This window comes from Aethalodelphis obliquidens, unplaced genomic scaffold (assembly GCF_003676395.1).
Source record: "Aethalodelphis obliquidens isolate GAN/ISIS:26980383/991018 unplaced genomic scaffold, ASM367639v1 scaffold9, whole genome shotgun sequence".
Classification (NCBI taxonomy): Eukaryota; Metazoa; Chordata; class Mammalia; order Artiodactyla; family Delphinidae; genus Aethalodelphis; species Aethalodelphis obliquidens.
Genome location: NW_020837953.1, coordinates 36890591 through 36913360, shown reverse-complemented (window position 1 = coordinate 36913360; position 22770 = coordinate 36890591). Strand labels below are relative to the sequence as shown.

The window sequence follows — 22770 nt, the reverse complement described above, 5'->3', positions numbered from 1 at the left end:
TATTTTCCAGAGTTTATGCTCCTTATGCCTGTGAACAGAATTCATGCTTATCTCAGCTTCTTTTAACAGCATAGCATAGTATTTTCTACTGAAAGAGTCAGCCTTAAAATGACTTGCTAGGAAAAAATTAAAGATGTCATTTTAAATGTTATGTGTTAGAAAGCTAAGAATTTCAAAGATATTTAGAGATCAGTTTAACGTTTATGAATTTCAGAACTGACACAGACTAACCAGCAGCTCTCTCTTTGTTGAATACCTAACCTTGCACATCACCTGGGAGGAACTGGCGGCTTCCTGAGAGCAGAATTAAGAGTGGTTAACAAGTAAGATGGCCGGCTCTGCGGGACACTGGCAGAGCTGAACACAGAGGGCCGTGATACCTTTTGTTACCGATCTTTTCCCACAGGACAGAAACATGTGGTGGCACTGCTGACAGCTAAGGCTGAGGATAGGGTGGGGCAAGAACTATGCATAAAAGATTTCATGATGATTTATGTGTTATAGCCCGTTGCTGGTATACCTCTTTAAAAAATAAACAGGCTGAAGCCAAAGCTGGTCTAGCCCCAGAAATTACTTCTGCAAAGTCTGAACAATTATTTTTGAAGAATAAATGTGAGAATAAAAACACACCATTACTTTTTGGCCCAACAATACTTTATAAACATGTTGTAGAGCTATTTCAACTGAATATCATTTGAAATCCCCAAGGATTAGACTTCAAGCGGAGTCTGAGAAAAATAAACAAATTAGCTAAATGTGATTAGATAATAAATAACACTTCCAAACCATCTGACTGTTTCTTCTGTTTTAAAGAAAAAAATTGCATATTTCTTCTACCAAATAGCCACATACTGTAATTCTAACATTCAAGAATAGAAAAGACACGAAGAAAAGTATCAAGAACACTAAAGATTAAGCAAAGATGTTAACAAAAATGCACAGAACAATAAGGAAGATGGGTCTGCTAATTGGAATTGATAAGCGAAATCAGATTATTATATAGTACCAGTATCACACACAGAGCAACGAACACCTTATATGTATTGTCAGCTCAGTGACCATTATGTTTTTCTCTTCTTGCTCCTTTTTTAAAAGTCACCTTTGTTAGGTATAATTTACATTCAGTACAATTTACCCTTCATCTTCTATTTAAGGAGAATAATTGTTGGTCTGGACTAGGCAGAATAAATACTGATATTTAAAAAATGAGGCCCAACATGGACGAAGAGGTAAAAACAGCATCATTTTGCAATACATGAGAAACAGAATAAAAGACCAAACTGCTGAAATCTATGAAAAATCATGGAGAAGGAGAATGATGTTAAGTATGCAAACATTGACCTGACTTTTAAAACATAAAAGAAGGTGTCTGGGGCTTCCCTGGTGGCGCAGTGGTTGAGAGTCCGCCTGCCGATGCAGGGAACACGGGTTCACGCCCCGGTCCAGGAAGATCCCACATGCCGCGGAGTGGCTGGGCCCATGAGCCATGGCCGCTGAGCCTGCGCATCCGGAGCCTGTGCTCCGCAACGGGAGAGGCCACGACAGTGAGAGGCCCGCGTATCGCAAAAAAAAAAAAAAAAAAAAAAAGAAGGTGTCTGATGATGTCAACAATATACCGGAAAGCCTGATGCTGATTCTATGCTAAAATCTATAACAAACTATCATATGAATGGTTTAAAAGTCTTAGAGCGGAAAGAGATGGTTATGTTAAGAGGAATAAATACATACATGAAAAACAAGTCATGCTAAACTAAACTTCTTTCCTTTTCTGATACAATCAGTATACGGTAGCTCAGATGGATACAGCCTTCACTTTTCTAGACTTTAGCAAGGCATTTGACAAATTATCTAGTAAGAGATATCCCCTTATGGACAAGATGAAAAGGTGAACTAGACATTAGAATGATGTGAAATAATAAACAAGTTAATAGCTGAAATGTCCACAGGGGTGGGGTGAGATTTGGTCCTGAAAAGTATGCTGCTTTATCCTTGGTCCTACCCCATTCACACATTTTACCCATAACTCGAATGAGGACAAAGTTGACATATTAATGAAATGCAAGGAGGATACAAAGTGAAAAAGATGGCAAGCAAAATTTATGACCAAGTCAGAATCTAAAATGTCCTGACAAGACTAAAAAAAAAAACTGTCTTATTTAAGAAGATAAATGTAAACAGAATTAAATTATTAAGGGACTTCCCCGGTGGCACACTGGATAAGCCTCCACGCTCCCAATGCAGGGGGCCAGGGTTCAATCCCTGGTCAGGGAACTAGATCGTACATGCATGCTGCAACTAAGAGTCTGCATGTCTGCATGCCACAACTAAGGAGCTGGTGAGCTGCAAATAAAGAGTCTGCCCACCTGCTGCAACTAAGACCCAGTGCAACCAAATAAATAAATTAAATAAATAACTATTTAACAAAAAGAAATGAATTTTTAAAACACCATTTTGGTTCAAAACCAAATGCATAAGTTTGGGATGGGAGAGGTGACTAACCTGTAGAATATAAAAGAATGGGTACTACAAGACTGAAAGAGCAAGGAGACCTTCAAGATGGCAGAGGAGTAAGACGTGGAGATCACCTTCCTCCCCACAAATACATCAGAAATACATCTACATGTGGAACAACTCCTACAGGACATCTACTGAACGCTGGCAAAAGACCTCAGACTTCCCAAAAGGCAAGAAACTCCCCAGGTACCTGGGTAGGGCAAAAGAAAAAAGAATAAACACAGACAAAAGAATAGGGACAAAACCTGCACCTCTAGGAGGGAGCTGTGAAGGGGGAAAAGTTTCCACGCACTAGGAAGTCCCTTCACTGGCGGAGATGGGGGGAGGGGGGCGAGGCAGGGGGGAAGCTTCGGGGCCACAGAGGAGAGCGCAGCAACAGCATTAGTCCTCTCCACCAGGAAGCCTGCGCAACCCACTGAACCATCCTTAGCCACTGGGGACAGACACCAAAAGCAGCGGGAACCACAAACCTGCAGCCTACGAAAAGGAGACCCCAAACACAGTAAGTTAAGCAAAATGAGAAGATGGAGAAACACACAGCAGATGAAGGAGCAAGGTAAAAACGTACCAGACCAAACAAATGAAGAGGAAATAGGCAGTCTACCTGAAAAAGAATTCAGAGTAATGATAGTAAAGATGATCCAAAATCTTGGAAATAGAATGGAGAAAATATAAGAAACGTTTAACAAGGACCTAGAAGAACTAAAGAGCAAACACACAATGATGAACAACACAATAAATGAAATTTAAAATTCTCTAGAAGGAATCAATAGCAGAATAACTGAGGCAGAAGAACAGGTAAGTGACCTGGAAGATAAAATAGTGGAAATAACTACCGCAGAGCACAATAAAGAAAAAAGAATGAAAAGAATTTGAGGACAGTCTCATTGACCTCTGGGACAACACTAAACACACCAACATTCGAATTATAGGGGTCCCAGAAGAAGAGAAAAAGAAAGGGACTGAGAAAATATTTGAAGAGATTATAGTTGAAAACTTCCCTAATATGGGAAAGGAAATAGTCAATCAAGTCCAGGAAGCACAGAGTCCCATACAGGATAAATCCAAGGAGAAACATGCCAAGACACACATATTAATCAAACTATCAAAAATTAAATACAAAGAAAAAATATTAAAAGCAGCAAGAGAAAAACAACAAATAACATACAAGGGAATCCCCATAAGGTTAACAGCTGATCTTTTAGCAGAAACTCTGCAAGCCAGAAGGGAGTGGCAGGACATATTTAAAGTAATGAAAGGGAAGAACATACAACCAAGATTACTCTACCCAGCAAGGATCACATTCAGACTCGATGGAGAAATTAAAACCTTCACAGACAAGCAAAAGCTAAGAGAATTCAGCATCACCAAACCAGCTCTACAACAAATGCTACAGGAACTTCTCTAGGCAGGAAACACAAGAGAAGGAAAAGACCTACAATAACAAACCCCAAACAATTAAGAAAATGGTAATAGGAACATACATATCGATAATTACCTTAAATGTAAATGGATTAAATGCTCCAACCAAAAGACATAGACTGGCTGAACAAATACAAAAACAACACCCGTATATATGCTGTGTACAAGAGACCCACTTCAGACCTAGGGACACATACAGACTGAAAGTGAGGGGATGGAAAAAGATATTCCATGCAAATAGAAATAAAAGAAAGCTGGAGTAGCAATTCTCACATCAGACAAAATAGACTTTAAAACAAAGACTATTACAAGAGACAAAGAAGGACACTAAATAGTGAACAAGGGATCAATCCAAGAAGAAGATAAAACAATCGTAAATATTTATGCACCCAACTTAGGAGCACCTCAATACATAAGGCAAATGCTAATAACCATAAAAGGGGAGATCAACAGTAACAAAATCATAGTAGGGGACTTTAACACCCCACTTTCACCAATGGACAGATCATCCAAAATGAAAATAAATAAGGAAACACAAGCTGTAAATAATACATTAAACAAGATGGACTTAATTGATATTTATAGGACATTCCACCCAAAACCAACAGAATACACTTTCTTCTCAAGTGCTCATGGAATGTTCTCCAGGATAGATCATATCTTGGGTCACAAATCAAGCCTTGGTAAATTTAAGAAAAATTGAAATCGTATCAAGTACCTTTTCCAGCCACAACGCTATGAGACTAGATATCAACTGCAGGAAAAAAATCCGTAAAAATATACAAACACATGGAGGCTAAACAATACACTACTTAATAACGAAGAGATCACTGAAGAAATCAAAGAGAAAATCAAAACCTACCTAGAGACAAATGACAATGAAAACACGACAACCCCAAATCTATGGGATGCAGCAAAAGCAGTTCTAAGTGGAAAGTTTATAGCAATAAAATCCTACCTCAAGAAACATCTCAAATAAACAACCTAACCTTACATCTAAAGCAATCAGAGAAAGAAGAACAAAAACACCCCAAAGTTAGCAGAAGGAAAGAAATCATAAAGATCAAAGCAGAAATAAACGAAAAAGAAATGAAGGAAACAATAGCAAAGATCAATAAAACTAAAAGCTGGTTCTTTGAGAAGATAAAGAAAATTGATAAACCATTAGCCAGACTCATCAAGAAAAAAAGGGAGAAGACTCTAATCAATACAATTAGAAATGAAAAAGGAGAAGTAACAACTGACACTACAGAAATACAAAGGATCATGAGAGATTACTACAGTCAACTATATGCCAATAAAATGGACAACCTGGAAGAAATGGACAAATTCTTAGAAAAGCACAACCTTCAGAGACTGCACCAGGAAGAAATAGAAAATATAAACAGACCAATCACAAGCACTGAAATTGAGACTGTGATTAAAAATCTTCCAACAAACAAAAGCCCAGGACCAGATGGCTTCACAGGCGAATTCTATCAAACATTTAGAGAAGAGCTAACACGTATCCTTCTCAAACCCTTCCAAAATATAGCAGAGGGAGGAACACGCCCCAACTCATTCTACAAGGCCACCATCACCCTGATACCAAAACCAGACAAAGATGTCACAAAGAAAGAAAACTACAGGCCAATATCACTGATGAACATAGATGTAAAAATCCTCAACAAAATACTAGTAAACAGAATCCAACAGCACATTAAAAGGATCATACACCATGATCAAGTGGGGTTTATCCCAGGAATGCAAGGATTCTTCAATATATGCAAATCAACCAATGTGATAAATCGTTTTTACAAATTGAAGGAAAAAACCATATGATAATCTCAAGAGATGCAGAAAAAGCTTTCAACAAAATTCAACACCCATCGATGATAAAAACCCTCCAGAAAGGAGGCATAGAGGGAACCTACCTCAACATAATAAAGACCATATATGACAAACCCATAGCCAACATCGTTCTCAATGGTGAAAAACTGAAACCATTTCCACTAAGATCAGGAACAAGACAAGTTTGTCCACTCTCACCACTATTAAAATTCAACATAGTTGGGCTTCCCTGGTGGCGCAGTGGTTGAGAGTCCGCCTGCCGATGCAGGCGACACGGGTTCGTGCCCCGGTCCAGGAAACTCCCACATGCCACGGAGAGGCTAGGCCTGTGAGCCATGGCTGCTGGGCCTGCGCATCCGGAGCCTGTGCTCCGCAACGGGAGAGGCCACAACAGTGAGAGGCCTGTGTACCGCAAAAAAAAAAAAAAAAAAAAAAAAAAATTCAACATAGTTTTGAAAGTTTTAGGCACAGCAATCAGAGAAGAAAAAGAAATGAAAGGAATCCAAACGGGAAAAGAAGAAGTAAAGCTGTCACTGTTTGCAGATGACATACTATACATAGAGGATCCTAAAGATGCTCCCAGAAAACTACTAGAGCTAATCAACGAATCTCGTAAAGTAGCAGGATACAAAATTAATGCACAGAAATCTCTTGCATTCCTATACACTAATGATGAAAAATCTTAAAGAGAAATTAAGGAAACACTCCCATTTACCACTGCAACAAAAAGAATAACATACCTAGGAATAAACCTACATAAGGAGACAAAAGACCTGTATGTAGAAAACTATAAGACACTGATGAAAGAAATTAAAGATGATACAAACAGATGCAGAGATATACCATGTTCTTGGATTGGAATAATCAATACTGTGAAAATGACTACACTACCCAAAGCAATCTAAAGATTCAATGGAATCCCTATCAAACTACCAATGGCATTTTTCATAGAACTGGAACAAAAAATTTTACAATTTGTATGGAAACACTAAAGACCCCGAATAGCCAAAGCAATCTTGAGAAAGAAAAACAGAGCTGGAGGAATCAGGCTCCCTGACTTCAGACTATACTACAAAGCTACAGTAATCAAGACAGTATGGTACTGGCATAAAAACAGAAATATAGATCAATGGAACAGGATAGAAAGCCCAGAGATAAACCCACACACATATGGTCACCTTATCTTTCATAAAGGAGGCAAGAATATAGAATGGAGAAAAGACAGCCTCTTCAATAAGTGGTGCTGGGAACACTGGACAGCTACATGTAAAACAATGAAATTAGAACACTCCCTAACACCATACACAAAAATAAACTCAAAATGGATTAAAGACCTAAATGTAAGGCCAGACACTATCAAACTCTTAGAGGAAAGCACAGGCAGAACTCTCTATGACATAAATCTCAGCAAGATCCTTTTTGACCCACCTCCTAGAGAAATGGAAATAAAACAAAAATAAACAAATGGGACGTAATGAGACTTAAAAGCTTTTGCACAGCAAAGGAAACCTTAAACAAGACGAAAAGACAACCTTCAGAATAGGAGAAAATATTTGCAAATGAAGCAACTGACAAAAGATTAACCTCCAAAATTTACAAGCAGCTCATGCAACTCAGTATCAAAAGAACAAACAACCCAATCCAAAAATGGGCAGACCTAAATACACGTTTCTCCAAAGAAGATATACAGATCGCCAACAAACACATGAAAGAATGCTCAACATCACTAATCATTAGAGAAATGCAAATCAATACTACAATGAGGTATCACCTCACACCAGTCAGAATGGCCATCATCAAAAAATCTACAGACAACAAATGCTAGAGAGGGTGTGGAGAAAAGGGAACCCTCTTACACTGTTGGTGGGAATGTAAATTGATACAGCCACTATGGAGAACAGTACGGAGGTTCCTTAAAAAACTGAAAATAGAACTACCATATGACCCAGCAATTCTACTACTGGGCATATACCCTGAGAAAACCATAATTCAAAAAGAGTCATGTACCACAATGTTCATTGCAGGTCTATTTACAATAGCCAGGAGATGGAAGCATCCTAAGTGTCCATCGACAGATGAAGGGATAAAGAAGATGTGGCACATATATACAATGGAATATTACTCAGCCATAAAAAGAAACAAAATTGAGTTATTTATAGTGAGATGGATGGACCTAGAGTCTGTCGTACAGAGTGAAGTAAGACAGAAAGAGGAAAACAAATACCGTATGCTAACACATATATATGGAATCTTAAAAAAAAAAAAGTTATGAAGAACCTAGGGGCAGGACTGGAATGAAGACACAGATGTAGAGAATGGACTTGAGGACATGGGGAGGGGGAAGGGGAAGCTGGGATGAAGTGAGAGAATGGCATGGACATATACAGACTCCCAAATGTAAATAGCTAGCTAGTGGGAAGCAGCCGCATAGCACAGGGAGATCAGCTTGGTGCTTTGTGACCACTTAGAGGGGTGGGATAGGGAGGGTGGGAGGGAGATGCAAGAGGGCGGAGATATGGGGATATATGTATACGTACAGCTGATTCACTTTGTGATACAGCAGAAACTAACACACCATTGTAAAGCAATTATACTCCAATAAAGATGTTAAAAAAATAAAAAGACTGAAAGAGCAGTTTGAGCTCAGTGTAGTGAGCCTGCCAGAAGCACAGTTTTAAAAAAAAAAAAAAAAAGCAAAAAGCACCACCTAACTCTGTACTGTTGGACCACACCCGGTGATCATGCTCAGTTTGCACATGTCACTTTGAGAGGAATGTTCAAAATCCAGGTTATGTTTGTATGAGAATAAGCAGACAAGGGTCTGGATATCTAGATTTCAGGAAGGAATGAAAGAACCTAGAGGGGGAGATAGGGATATATCTTACTGACTAGTATAAATTACTTTAAAAAGATTCTGAATTAGGTGAGTTGACAGATTATCGTATAGACAGCAGGGAAAATAGGTAAAAAAATCAATTTATCAGAAGCTTCATTATTTCTCAGTGCCTGGAAATGAGTTGTTAAGAAAACAACAGCCCATTAGAAGGACTACAAAACAAGATTTATGCAAGAGGGAGAGAACTAGATTAGCCTTCAATGGCTTTCTTTCAACTTGGATTAGTATACGATCCCATGGAAATGTGCACAAATAAAACACATGTACATAAACAGAAGTTACTATTTAAAGGAATACAGTAACAAATTAAAAATGGACATGATCAACAGACTCCATAACACAAGATAAGTAAGATATGAAGTTTCCAGAAGGGAGCGTTGTTATGAAAATGTCAGTCAACACATTTAATAATAATTATATATTGCTTATTAATTTTATCCAGATTAGTATTTAAAACATGACAACATTCAGAAAGAAATGCAAATTTTTGAATGGTAAAATGCAGGGTGTATCCAAAACTAATGAGAGATCCAGAAAAATGGCTTATGTTCTGAATATTTTTACCTGACTTTATAAAAGACTATGAATCTTATAAAAATAGAAAAACAGCATTACTTTCAAATACATAAACATGTAAGAATAAAAACTAACTTCATTAAAGTTAAAAACTCCCATTAAGTGACAGGGTAAATACGTGAATGAAGGGATCCCACAAGAATCTTTCTTGCAGAGATATCAGGGAAGGTGACATAGTCTTTATACCTCTACCCAGTCAAAGATCTGTTCATCATTTGCTTTGTCCTCAATAATGAGTTTCTCGAGTCGCTTATACAGCTCTTCGGCAGAGAGTTCTTTCTTTGAAAGTGCTTCAGAGGAACAGGAACCATCAGACTCTATAAAGTCCAACTTCTGTAACATACAGTGTTAAACATATTAACATAATTCAATATTATTATCACCCTGAGAGGAAAACAAAGTCATGGGCTATCTCTTCTATTGCACATGGAATCAAAATGATCAGCAGAAGCCATTCTATATTTATTGTTCTAATAGATTCTCACTCCATTATCCTTCTGAATATTTCCCCATTTTTTAATACTGCATAGCTCTGCTTCTTCTTAAAAACAAAAGCTTACTTCTCCAAATCATTCTGAGTTTCAGTCTTTTTAAAAAATTTAAGTACATCTGACATATAATATTATATTAGTTTCATGTGTACAACATAGTGATTTGCCATTTGTATACACCGTGAAATGGTCACCACAATAAGTCTAGTCATTATCTGTCACCATACAAAGTCAATACAATACTATTGACTGTGTTCTCCATGCTATACATTACATCCTCATAACTTATTTATTTTATAACTGGAAGTTTGTACCTCTTGACCCCCCCCCTTCACCTATTTCACCCCTGCCAACCCCTTCCCCTCTGGCAACCAACTACCTATTCGCTGTATCTATGGGTTTTGATTTGTTTTGTAGAATCCATATATAAGTGAAATCATGCAGTATTTGTCTTTCTCTTGACTTATTTCATTTAACATAATACCCCTGGGTGCTTCAGTCTGGCTTTTAGCTGTGACATAGCTCTAAGGCAGGGCAGGAGTACTGGCAAGGGTACAATTTAACTCCCTTTCTGCAGCCTATGATTTAGTATCACTATTGCCACCGAGCAGCTGTCAAAAACTCTATACTTTTAGTTTTGTCAAGTCCTTCAAACACCTCTTGACCATTCTGAATCTGAGTGTGAGAAATGATGCCATAATTGTTTAACTCTTAGATGGTAGTTAAAAAAAATCAATAATCAAAATGATTTTTCATTTTCAAGGGTATAAGGAAATGAGGTATATGTTTTGCCTTATGAAATTTCTCTATGAAAAAACCATGATTAAAATATTAAAGATTATTAACATATTTTCCTCTAATACCTTAGAAGACTCTGATATATTCCTATACCCTCCTTTGATCCACAAAGAAAAAATTACCTTGAATTCTGTGGAAAAAAAATTTCATTCTATCGTTTTAATTGTCCTTACCACTTATGCCCATTTTAAAATATATTCCTATGGAGTTTAGAAACATGATTCAGTGTTACAATTTTTCTGATTCAATGTTGATAAATATCTCAACCACCACATTTCAATATATATACAAAATCACAAGAAGATGGCCATAAGTTCTTTTAAGAACAGGCAATTTTTCACAGCCTTGAAACATTCTCCAAATTTGTTCTAACACTCTTAGGTGTTAGAACACCTACACAGAATACCTCTTTAACCTACCCTATATCTACATAGATGATTGAAGGTCTGAGAGTGATTAACAACAGCAGCAAAATCAAAAATGAATTACATTGCTCATTAATATAATACGACATAAAAATGTGAAAGTGAACGTCTTTACCATGGCCAAACAGAGTCAGTGGTGAGCTGTAAAGTTTACCTTGGTCATTGGAGAGAAACATTTATTTCTCAGAATCCCTGTGTTTCTGTATACGTTATTGAATCCTCCTAGAACCTAGAAGGCTGGGCTTCAAATTTATGGATCAGCTCATCACTACCTCTTGCAGAATGTACGTGGGTTCCCGGAAAAAGGGCATTAAACCAGCCATTTTAATTTTTATTTATGTTGGCTGCGCTGGGTCTTCGTTGTGGCTCATGGGCTCTCTAGTTGTGGCGCACAGGCTTCTCTAGTTGCGACACGCCGGCTCAATAGTTGCGGCACAAAGGCTTAGTACCCTGACCAGGGATCGAACCCAGGCCCCCCCACTGCATTGGGAGTGTGGAGTCTTAACCACTGGACCACCAGGGGAGTCCCTAAACCAGCCATTTTAGAAGAAAGCTAATATTCAGGATACAGAAGGCCAAGTTTTCTGGAACCTCATTTTTTTTGGTCTTTTAAACATTTTTTGTTTGTTTGTTTGTTTTGTGGTATGTGGGCCTCTCACTGTTGTGGCCTCTCCCATTGTGGAGCACAGGCTCCGGACGCGCAGGCTCAGTGGCCATGGCTCACGGGCCCAGCTGCTCCGTGGCATGTGGGATCTTCCCGGACCGGGGCATGAACCTGTGTCCCCTGCATCGGCAGGCAGACTCTCAACCACTGCGCCACCAGGGAAGCCCTGAACATTTTTATTAATAACAACATCATCCGTAACTGACTGAGTTCCTCTCTATGCTCAGTGCTTCTTAAACATTATCTCATTTAATCCCCATAAAAATTCTACCAGATAGTTCTTATAAGCATTTCATAGGTGAGGAATATGAGGCTTAGAGAAATCAAGTAATTTGCTTGAAGTCTTAAGTCGTAGAAAACTGGAACCTGAATCCAGGTTTATTTGACTTCAAATCAGGGTGCCATATGATTTCATTTCTCTTGGATATACACCTAGAAGTACAACTGTTGGGTCTCACGGGAATTCTGTGAGAAACCATCCTTGGGTAGTTATTTTCATAAATTACATCTTTATACAATGTATGCCCATTAACACATATTTATAGTTATTTTCTTATGGATTTGCCTTTTAAATCATATAGCAAAGAAAATGAGGAACTACAAACCAAAAACATAATAATACTTGCTTTTATATTTCCCTGTGTGGTTACTTTTACCAGTTATCTATGTTTCTTTGTATGGCTTTGAGCTACACTCTTGTGTTCTTTTGCTTCAGCCTGACAGACTCAGTTTTGCAGGGAAGGTCTGCTAACTCACTTAGTTTTTATCTGGGAATGTCTTAATTTCTTCTTCATTTTTATAGGAAATATTGCCAGATATAAACAGTCTTTAAATTTTAGTACTTTAGTTATCCTTTTTTTTTTGGCTGCATTGGGTCTTTGTTGCTGCGCGCGGGGCTTTCTCTAGTTGAGGCGAGCAGGGGCTTGCTCTTCATTGTGGTTCACAGACTTCTCACTGCGGTGGCTTCTCTTGTTGTGGAGTTCGGGCTCTAGGTGCGTGGGCTTCAGTAGTTGTGGCACACGTGCTCAAGAGCTCAGGCTCAGAAGTTGTGGTGCACGGGCTTAGTTGCTCCGCGGCATGTGGGATCTTCTCGGACCAGGGCTCGAACCTGTGTCCCCTGCATTGGCAGGCGGATTCTTAACCACTGCACCACTAGGGAAGCCCAGTACTTTAAATATATCATTCCAGTGTCTTTTGACAGCCATAGTTTCTGATGATAAACTGGCTGTTAATCTTATTGAGGCTTCTTTGTATGTGACGAGTCTCTTCTCTCTTGATGTTTTCAAGATTTCTTCTTTGTTTTTGTCTTTCAACAGTTTCATTATATCTTGATGTCAAACTGACTTTATCCTGCCTGGAGTTTGCTGAAATTCCTAGATGTGTAGATTCATATCTTTGAACAAATTTGGGAAGTTTTTGACCATTATTTCTTCAAATACTTAAATACTTTCTTCTGCTCTTTTCTCCCTTCTCTGGGACTACATTATGTATATACTGATGTGTTTGACAGTGTCCCCTAGGTCCTTAGACTCTGTTAATTTTTCTTGATTCTCTTTTCTTTGCTCCTCAAACTGAGCAATTTCTTTTTTCAAAGCCTCTTTATATGTTAAATGGATTATTTTTTCAATACGTATTATTACAATTTAAAGTTTTCTTTAAAAAATAAACTATAGGGACTTTAAAAAAATTCAATGATATTCAGTTCCATATAACAATGCCAGAAATTTCATTAGCAAAACAATTAGTAAAAGAGTGTATCTGTTGTGAATACTGAAGATGGATTTTCATCGTAGTAAATTAGTGCTGAATCAGTGATTCCTGACTGACTGAGCAATTTCAATTGCCCTGTTTCCAAGTTCGCTGACTGATTCTTCTGCCTGCTCAAACCTGCTGTTGAAAGAGTCTAATTTTTCATTTCAGCTATTACCACTTTTCAGTTTCTACTTGGCTCCTTTTTATAATTTCTACCTCTTTACCAGTATTCTCAACTTGTTCAATTCATCATTCTGATTTCCTTTATTTCTTCGTCCATGGTTTTCCTCAGCAACTTGAGCATATTTACGTCAGTTAAAGTCCTTGTCTAGTATTCCCAATGTTTGGGCTTCCTCAGGGATGCTTTCTGTCATTTTCTTATTTTCCCCTGTGAATGAGCTGTATTTTCCTGTTTCTTTGAATACTTCATAATTTTTTTGTTGAAAACTAGACAGTGTAATGCAGTAAGTCTGGACATCAGATTCTCTCCCTCACCCTGTATGATGTTGCAGTCATCTGTTTAGTGACTTTTAGACAAGGACTATATTCCTTCTCGTATATGGTTACTGAAGTCTCTGATCCATTACCTCTGCAGTCAGCCAGTGACCTTTCAGAGATTTCAGTGAATGCCTGGATCCAATAAGAAAAAGAGAGGGGCATGGGGGCATGGGGAAGACATAAATGTGTTCTGTTTAAGTTCTTTGACAGACCCCATCCAAGAAGTTCCTTCAGGGTGAGGAGCTGAAATGACATCAAGGTCCTGCACAGGATACTCGGTGAACTGCTACGCAGATTAAAAGACACAACACCAATCTTTAGAGGGCAAGGTCTTTAGTGCTCAACCTGGCGCCAGAAAGAAGGTGCTACTGTCTCCTCAGCTGTCTGTCACAGAGCTGGGGGGTGATAGCTTTCTATGCAAAACACCAAAATCACTGGAATTTACCAGACTCTTTTTTTCATCAAGCATCCTCCTGGTGTTGGTAGTGCACGTGTTCCACTCCACAATTCCAAAATAGCTGATTCTAACAGACCTTCCCAGCTCAATAGTTGTTTCAGTGGAGGGACTAATTCTGGACCTTCTTACTATATCATCTTCCCTCCATCCATACACTGATTTTTAAATTTTAAATTAACCTTACATTTCTGTGATAAAACCTACCTGGTTATGATGTATTATCCTTTTTATATATTGTTGCATTTGATTTGTGAAAATTTTGTTGACAAGATTTTCTCCGTGTTCATTAGGAATACTGGTCTGTAGTTCTCTTTTCTTGAAATGCCCTTGATTTTGTTACCAGTTTAATGCTGGTCTCACAGAATGAGTTGGAAAATAAGTCTCTCCTGTTCAATGTTTTGGAAGAATTGGTGTAGAATTCTTTGCAGAATTGGCATTATTTCTCCCTTAAATGTTTCGTAGAATTCATCAGTGAACTCACTGGTGCCTGGAGTTTTCTTTGTGAGACGTTAACTACTTCAATTTCTTTCATAGATATTCAGGTTATCTGTTCTTCTTCTTGAGTCAGCTCTAGTAGTTTGTGTCAAGAAATTTACTCATTTCAACTAAGTTGGTGTATTTATTGGCATAAAGATTATTTGCAAAATTCTCTTACCTGTTGTTATGTGTAGAATCTATACAATGTCACCTCTCTCATTCTTTTTATTAGAAATCTGTGCCTTCTCTTTTTTATTTTTCCTGATTAGTCTGGCGAGGGGTTTATCAATTTTATCTTTTCAAAGAACCAGCTTTTGACTTCAGTGACTTTTCTCTACTGTTCTTCTGTTTCATTGACTTCTGCTCTGATTCTTGTTATTTCCGTTTTTTAAAATTTATTTATTTTTGGCTGTGTGGGGTCTTCGTTTCTGTGCGAGGGCTTTCTCTAGTTGCAGCAAGCAGAGGCCACTTCACCGCGGCGTGTGGGCCTCTCACTTTCGCAGCCTTCTCTTGTTGCACAGCACAGGATCCAGACGCGCAGGCTCAGTAGTTGCTCCGCAGCATGTGGGATCTTCCCAGACCAGGGCTCGAACCCGTGTCCCCCGCATTGGCAGGCATATTCTCAACCACTGAGCCACCAGGGAAGCCCCTTCTTTTTTCTATTTACTTTGAGTTTTATTTGCTCTTCCATTTTCTAATTTTGTAAGGTTGAAGCTGAAGTTACTGATTTGTGACCTTACTTGTTTCCTACACACAGGTGTTCAGTGCTAAAAATTTCACTCTAAGTATGGCTTTAGTTGCATTCCACAAATTCTGATGTGTTGTGTTTTCATTTTCATTCAGTATAAAATATTTAAAAAATCTTTTATGATTTCTCGTTGACTCACGGGTTATTTAGAAGTGTGTTATTAAGTTTCTAAATATATGTTGCCCTTATCCTTAAAGGTTAGTTTATTTGGAAGTCAACTCTAGATTAACTGATATTTTCTCAGCACTTTAAGATTATTCTGGGACTTCCCTGGTGGTCCAGTGGTAAAGAATCTGCCTTACAATGCAGGGGACACGGGTTCAAGCCCTGGCCAGGGAACTAAGGTCCCACATGTCATGGGGCAACTAAGCCCATGCGCCGCAACTACTGAGCTCCTGTGCCTCAACTAGAGAGCCTGCGTGCTGCAGACTACAGAGCCCACATGTTCTGGAACCTACATGCCACAACTACAGAGCCCAAAACACCCTGGAGCCTGTGCGCCACAACTAGAGGGAGGCCTGCGCTCCGCAACGAAGAGCCCACGCGCTTCAATGAAAGATCCCACATACCGCAACTAAGACCTGATGCAGCCCCCGCCCCCCCGCAAAAAAGAAAAAGATTACGCCACCATCTTTCATTGTTATCTATGTATACTTTGATAACAATTGGCTTTCATTGTTGCTATTGCAAAGTCTGCTTTTCCTTTGTAGGTAATGTGCTGCTTCTTTCTAGCTACTTTAAAATCGTTTTTTGCTTGCTTTTGATATTATGCAGTTTCATTAAAATGTAACTATTCTATGTGGTATACATGTGCTTTCTATATAGAGTCATATATTTTTCAGTTCTGGAAAAGTCAGCCACAGTCTCTTCAAATATTGCCTCTTCTCCATTCACCCTATTTTCCCTTCTAGGACTCCAATTAGACACGTTAGACTTTCTCATTCTATCCTCTAAATTTCATAACAGCTCTTAGAATTCTGTCTAGTTTCTTCTCCTTCTCTTTTTATATCTGCCCAGTCATTTTGACTACTTTCTTCATGTTTGCTCATTTTTGTCTCTCTTTTTAAAATAATGTTATTTTATATGCGGAGTGATGATTCCATTATCTCAAGTCTTTGAAGTCTAAATCTTGCACTTACTGTCTGTTTACTGTCACTCATGGTTACCTGTTTCGTTATATGTTAAATGAACTCTAAGTATTAACTCATATATTTAGATAATGTTAATTTGTAGAAAGTAAGAGCTAAGTTGAGTATAGTTTTCTCCAAAGAGCATTTTGGTTTGCTGCTTCTTGGAGCCAGGGTAATATTGAACTGGGACCATTTCAACATCTTCAAGATCTCTGGCAGCGCTTATAATGGTATTGGGCAACACACCCTTTACATGTGCTTACTGCTCAGAGTCGATTTCATCTTTGGCTTTCTTCCCCCTTATTCGTTTTGTTACTTGGGAATTTCCTCCACTTTTTATGAGCCCAGCTATGCAAGATAAATTATGCCTTATGTAGGTTCTTATTATCATGGCAGGAGTGCTCCTCAGTGTATCTAGACTACAACCAAAAGGAAGCTAAAGTCCACAGTTAACCTAATGTCTTTATCCAGCTTAAAATATACTTAAAGCCATTTTCAGATTGCTTTATTGTTTTCTTTTTACCTAAGAGTGATTTTTTTCTTCTTATTGCCGATTTTGTTGGCTGTCTTAGCACTTATTTTCCTCAGATGTTTAAGGGTTCTGACTTGCAGGACCATTCTGAGAGGAAGGTTTTTGTTTTGTCACTCTTCTTTTTACGGTTGCCTCTATTTGGTCCCCCACAATTCTTTACTTAGGACCAGATTATATTGATTATGTAGCCTTCTGCCTTGTTGTGGATTTCTGAATCCAGTTATCAAGTCAGTAGGCAGCTTAGCTAAGGTTCTGCCTGTAAGACTATATCTACTTCCTCGTATTTATCGAGTTTCCACTTAGTGACATGCAGTAAGCCTGTCTCCAATCTTCTACCCTGCAAGGGGCATAGACCCTATTACCCCACAGAAATAACTTCTCCTGTCTCTCTTTGCTTTCAGACCCAGAGCTCAGAAGACTTGCAGCTTTAGCCCTATTAACCCTGCTTTATTCATCAATTTCATTTCTGGTTCAGGGAGACGTGTAGCTTGTTTTCTAAGTGTGGCTAAGTCCTTAAATTTTTCTTTTCTTTTTTATCTATCATCTAATTAACGCAGAGAAAAAAAGCTACGATGTTGTTAAAAGTTGCCTAGTGAGAATCGTGATTGATTCTGATGAGAGATCAGGAAATATCTGTCCTTAGGAATCACGAGGTTTTTTTGGGTAAAGTGGCTTTAAAGCATGGACTTACAATGACATCTTGACCACGATTCCTATTTTGGTCTAATTTTAATAACTGGAATACTAGTACAAATACCTTTATCTCCTCTAAGAAACAGACCAACTACGATCAAACAGGAAGGCACAAGCCTTGCTCTTACTCACCTGCTCCAAGAGAAAATTATGTACATCTTCCCCTTCTGGTAAAAAATCCTTCCAGCTGAGGTCAGCCTCCCTCCATAAGGCTCCCACTTTCTTATGGCTCTAAAACAGACATTAAGTCCAATCCATTTAGTTTTACATTGGAAGGAGAAAAAGAAGTCAAGAGTACAGAAGTTTGAAGGAAGGCTAAAAAACTGAAACTTTTCCTTGCTGATATGAAGTTAATTTCTTAGGACACTTAGCTTTCCAACTGAGATGTCTGAATGTTCATAAATGTAATGGTAAATGAAGTACAGTTGCTTAACGTTCAAGAATTTCTTCTACCAGATGACTAATCTGGGGATCTGCAAGCTGGTGTTTGGGATTTATGAATATAATCACCTAAAAAGAGTCCAATTCACAGAGCTTATAAATTCAAAACTGTCTCTTTTCCTGGATAGTGCTATATGCATCCGCTATTAAAGCCATTCAACAAGCCTCCCTGGAGCCCCTCTTCATAGTAGGTTACGATTATGCGACCTAACATGAGAATGACTAAGGAAGTCATTGCTCCTGATCAAGGAATGAGAATTATTTCAAGGGCAAGAAGAAGTGCAAGGTTGAGCCCAGGAAACAACAGAGAAGAGCTGCTGTCAGGTGGAAAACTGATGAGGAGGTACAACAAGTCCACTGCCTGAACAAAGTCACAGTGATAAAGGAAAATGTCAGGCTTTGAGGCTGCAACTGTCATCTAAGAAACATGTACTAGTTACTTCACAGACTAACTTGCCCAAGGTATAGCTGATAACCTGGCAGAGTCAGGATTTAAACTCAGGCTAATTCCAGAGCTTATATTCTATGAGAATTTTGTTTTAGTTAGGAGAAGTGAGAATTTGCTTTCTGTTTCTACAAATAAAAGTTAACAAGAAGTTGAATTTTAGGGACTAAAGTCAAGTAGGTAGAAGAGCATGAGAAAATTCTGGATCTACAAATTAGGGTTCAATAAAAACTTTAGTGCCATCAAGCAAAGAATATTAAGAACAAACAAATAGATAATCAACTAGAATTAGAGACAAGACTGTTTAGTACACCTATCTATGAGTAACTATTATACAAATAGGTATCATAGTTTAAGTCAGAAATCACTCTAAGATTTCCACACGTGAGTTGTTTTGTTTTGGCGTTTCTCACCCCAGGATTACATCACCCTTGTGAAGCTACACCACTTGCCCAATCGTCCTAGGCCTCTGACGCAGCCCTGCCGCTCTCTTTTGGCACTACTGGGTTAGCCTTGTCTGTCCCCCTCTCCACCGTATAAATTCTTTGAAGGTTTAGCTATCTTTGCAGACTAAAATCCTAGCATAGAGCTTTGCAAAGAATTATGCAGCAGTTATTAAACTAAAATAAATGCAACTTTAAGATAGAAATTCACAATCCTGCGGAATCATTTTTACCACCTATTTCTTTTTTTGCCATTAAAAAAATTTTTTTTATCGAAATACAGTTGATTTATCATGTTGTGTTAATTTCTGCTGCACAGCAAAGTGATTCAGTTACACATATATATACATTATTTTTCACATTCTCTTCCATTATGGTTTATCACAAAATATTGAATATAGTTCTCTGTGCTATACAGTAGGTCCTTATTGTTTACCCATTCTACATATAATAGTTTGCATCTGCTAATCCCAAACTCCCAGTCCATCCCTCCCCTACCTCCCCTACCCCAACCCCACCCCGTGAACCAAAAGTCTGTTCTCTATGTCTGTAAGTCTGTTTCTGTTTCGTAGATAAGTTCATTTGTGTTGTATTCTAGATTCCACATGTAAGTGATATCAATATGATTTTTTTACCACCTATTTCTAATCAGATTACCTAGCCCGTGATCCAAAAATATTGTAAAATTAATCATTTTATGGATCTTATCTTTCTCTGAAAGCAGAGGAGTTTTAATTGAAATCTATTAAAAAGTATAAATAATATAGGCATTTTGTTTCAAGAGAAGATAAAATCATTAGCCACAAATAAAATACATCTTGAGATTCTTTAGAATTGTACCAAATCTGTCTGAGATTAGATAATTCTTTCCCAAATTACAAGAAAACAGAAGGACAAATATACCTTTGGAAGAAACTAGACTGAACCAGAAACCTCACTTTTCTTTTTTTTTCTTCAAATAATAGACGTTAAGAGAGTTACCTGCACAGTGATACCTACGCTTTTCACGGATAACCCAAGATCAAAATCACTACACTTCCCAATAGGCTGCTAAATCCAACACTCACCATTTGTTTGCATAGAAGGTGCAATATTTCAGAAAGCAAGACTCCAGCTCTTCCGACAGGAAGTAAAGGTTTGCTAAATTCTCTGTAAAAGATAAGAGTAGTGATTAAGTACCTCTGAACAAACTCTCTGTTCTAGAACAGTATGCAAACAATGTGTGCCAAAAGAACAGATGCTGTGCAACCTAAATAATACCGGGCAAGCAAAATTCCAGAACAGCTCTAAGTAATAATTTTCAGAAGTAGTTCAGAGACTTCAGGTTCACTTTACGCTTCATGGGGAAGCTGGAAAAGAGACTTTAGAGTTCCTGGGTTTTGCCTTTTTCTCTAACTGCTTCAGTGACGGAAGCAACGCAAAGATCAGTCTCACTTAACAATCTGTTTGTTTACATGAGCTCCACCTTAAGCCGAAAGAAGAGAAGCACCTAAGGTAGCAGGGAGTTGTGAAGCTTAGTTATGAAGTGTTTTTAAGAAAGGAAGATTTTCTTTAGAATACAGATGAAACAGAAAGGAACCAATTTTCTCACAGTCTATATCAGTATTTCCCAAACTGTGTTCCACAGCATTTCCCAAACTGTGTTCCACAGGACGTCAATAATTATTCCTCAAAAAAGGATTCTACAGTCAATTAAGTGAAGCACTGCTGGCTTAAACAAAGCTAAAGTTTTTATTTGTTGCTTGGTTTTACTATAGGATTCTCACAACCTTTAACGTGCTATAATACGCTTTGTGAATCTCAAAGAAAAGGGACACAATAGTATGCAGAGTTTGACTATGTGAACAGCTTTGAGGGAAATACTAATGTTTTGAAGAAGAGTTTGGGAAATACTAGTCTACACAATGTAGCAACAATTTCCCACTCACGTCCAAACCTAGAAATGCCTAAGAGCTCAGCTCCTTTTAAAACAACCTGAGCATGTGCTATGCAGGTACCACAGTCTGAATGTTATTATGTGGAACTATAACTTCTTACAGCATTGGAGCAATGAGAGACATAAAAGTCAGATTAGCATTAAGCTTCCAGGAGCAATCACCTTCCAATTGCATGATTCTGGAGCCATATCTAACCTTAATGGACCACAGGGCTATTATATCCCCATCACTTCTCCAATTTAGAAAAATATAACATTTTTATACTGAAATTAGAAGTCTGAAAGAGCCACAGGCTGCGTGTGAGAGTCCTCAAAAGCACTGAAGCGAGAGCACTATGCTAGGAAGCTAGCTGGCAGGCTCTGAGTCATTTTAACTAGATATACATCAAAAGAAACAAGTATAACTTACATGATAAGTTCTCTCATGGAGATTCCGCCTTCTTTTAACATGGGGGTCACCAGTTCAGCAAGGTACAACCAAATATGGGGAATATCAATGGCCATGTCATCTGCCAATTCCAGTGTTTCTGAAAAACTGAAAAAGAACAGGAAAAAAATTCACATGCAAATGTAATTCAAAAGTTAACATTAAATAAACAGACCAAAAACCAGTCAACAAATACCTATTAAACAACTGCTATGTTCGGTACTGTTCTAGGCATCAAGTAAACAAGTTTTTGCTCTCAAAGAGCTTGTATTAGTGTGGGGAGGAAAACAAAACCACCAAAAGCCTATTTGCAGATAGGGCTAATTCTCTGAAGAACATCAACTATGGTACTAGGCTATCCCTAGAGGGTGATCAGAAAATACCTCTGTATGGAAGTGACATCTGAAAGACTTAAATGATGAAAATGGGGCAGTTATATGACGTTCTAGGGTAACAGGCTATTCTATTTAATCCCACACTATAAATAGTTCACTACAGTTGAGTATCATATCCTCTGAGTCAGTCAGAAGCACTGACTAAAAACTTAGTGTAATGCAGACCAGACACAAGAAGAAGAAAAGACAAAAATCCTTGTCACTGAGGAGCTTACAATGGGGAAGGAAACTGGATGGATACAAAAGAGCCTGACAACATTACTATATAACACCGTCATTATGACATGTTACAAACTGTTCTACCTCTAAAGAAAAGCTAATGGTTTCAGGCTTTCATGCTACGGAATACTTCTCAATGTGAAGTAAAATAAATGGAGTTTCAATATAAAATTTAGAAACACCAAATATCAGCCCAGTCTTATTTAGGCTGAAAATCATAGCTATTCTTTTTTTTTTTTTTTTTTTTTTTTTTTTGCGGTACGCAGACCTCTCACTGCTGTGGCCTCTCCCGTTGCGGAGCACAGGCTCTGGACGCGCAGGCCCAGTGGCCATGGCTCACGGGTGCAGCCGCTCCGCGGCACGTGGGATCCTCCCAGACCGGGGCACGAACTCGCGTCCCCTGCATCGGCAGGCAGACCCTCAACCACTGCGCTACTGGGGAAGCCCATAGCTATTCATTTTAAGTATAAAAACATAACTCAAGACTTTGTTAATCATTCCAATATAGACCATATTTAAAAGCCCCAAAACAAAAGTGAATTAAACTATAGGAGACATATA

At 38.3% G+C, this 22770-nt stretch overlaps 1 protein-coding gene across 15 annotated transcripts in view; it reads right to left on the bottom strand.

Moving 5' to 3' along the window:
- The window catches only part of EIF4G3 (eukaryotic translation initiation factor 4 gamma 3), a 369011-nt gene that overhangs the window by 7143 nt on the left and 339098 nt on the right, over window positions 1-22770 (bottom strand). For all 15 annotated transcript variants that reach the window (XM_027109874.1, XM_027109876.1, XM_027109872.1 and 12 more), the window contains 4 exons: window positions 21578-21703; window positions 20300-20381; window positions 18036-18134; window positions 9425-9571 (listed from right to left, as the gene is read on the bottom strand). In XM_027109874.1, the coding sequence (XP_026965675.1) occupies window positions 9425-9571; window positions 18036-18134; window positions 20300-20381; window positions 21578-21703 (454 nt within the window). The remainder of the gene's footprint in view (window positions 1-9424; window positions 9572-18035; window positions 18135-20299; window positions 20382-21577; window positions 21704-22770) is intronic.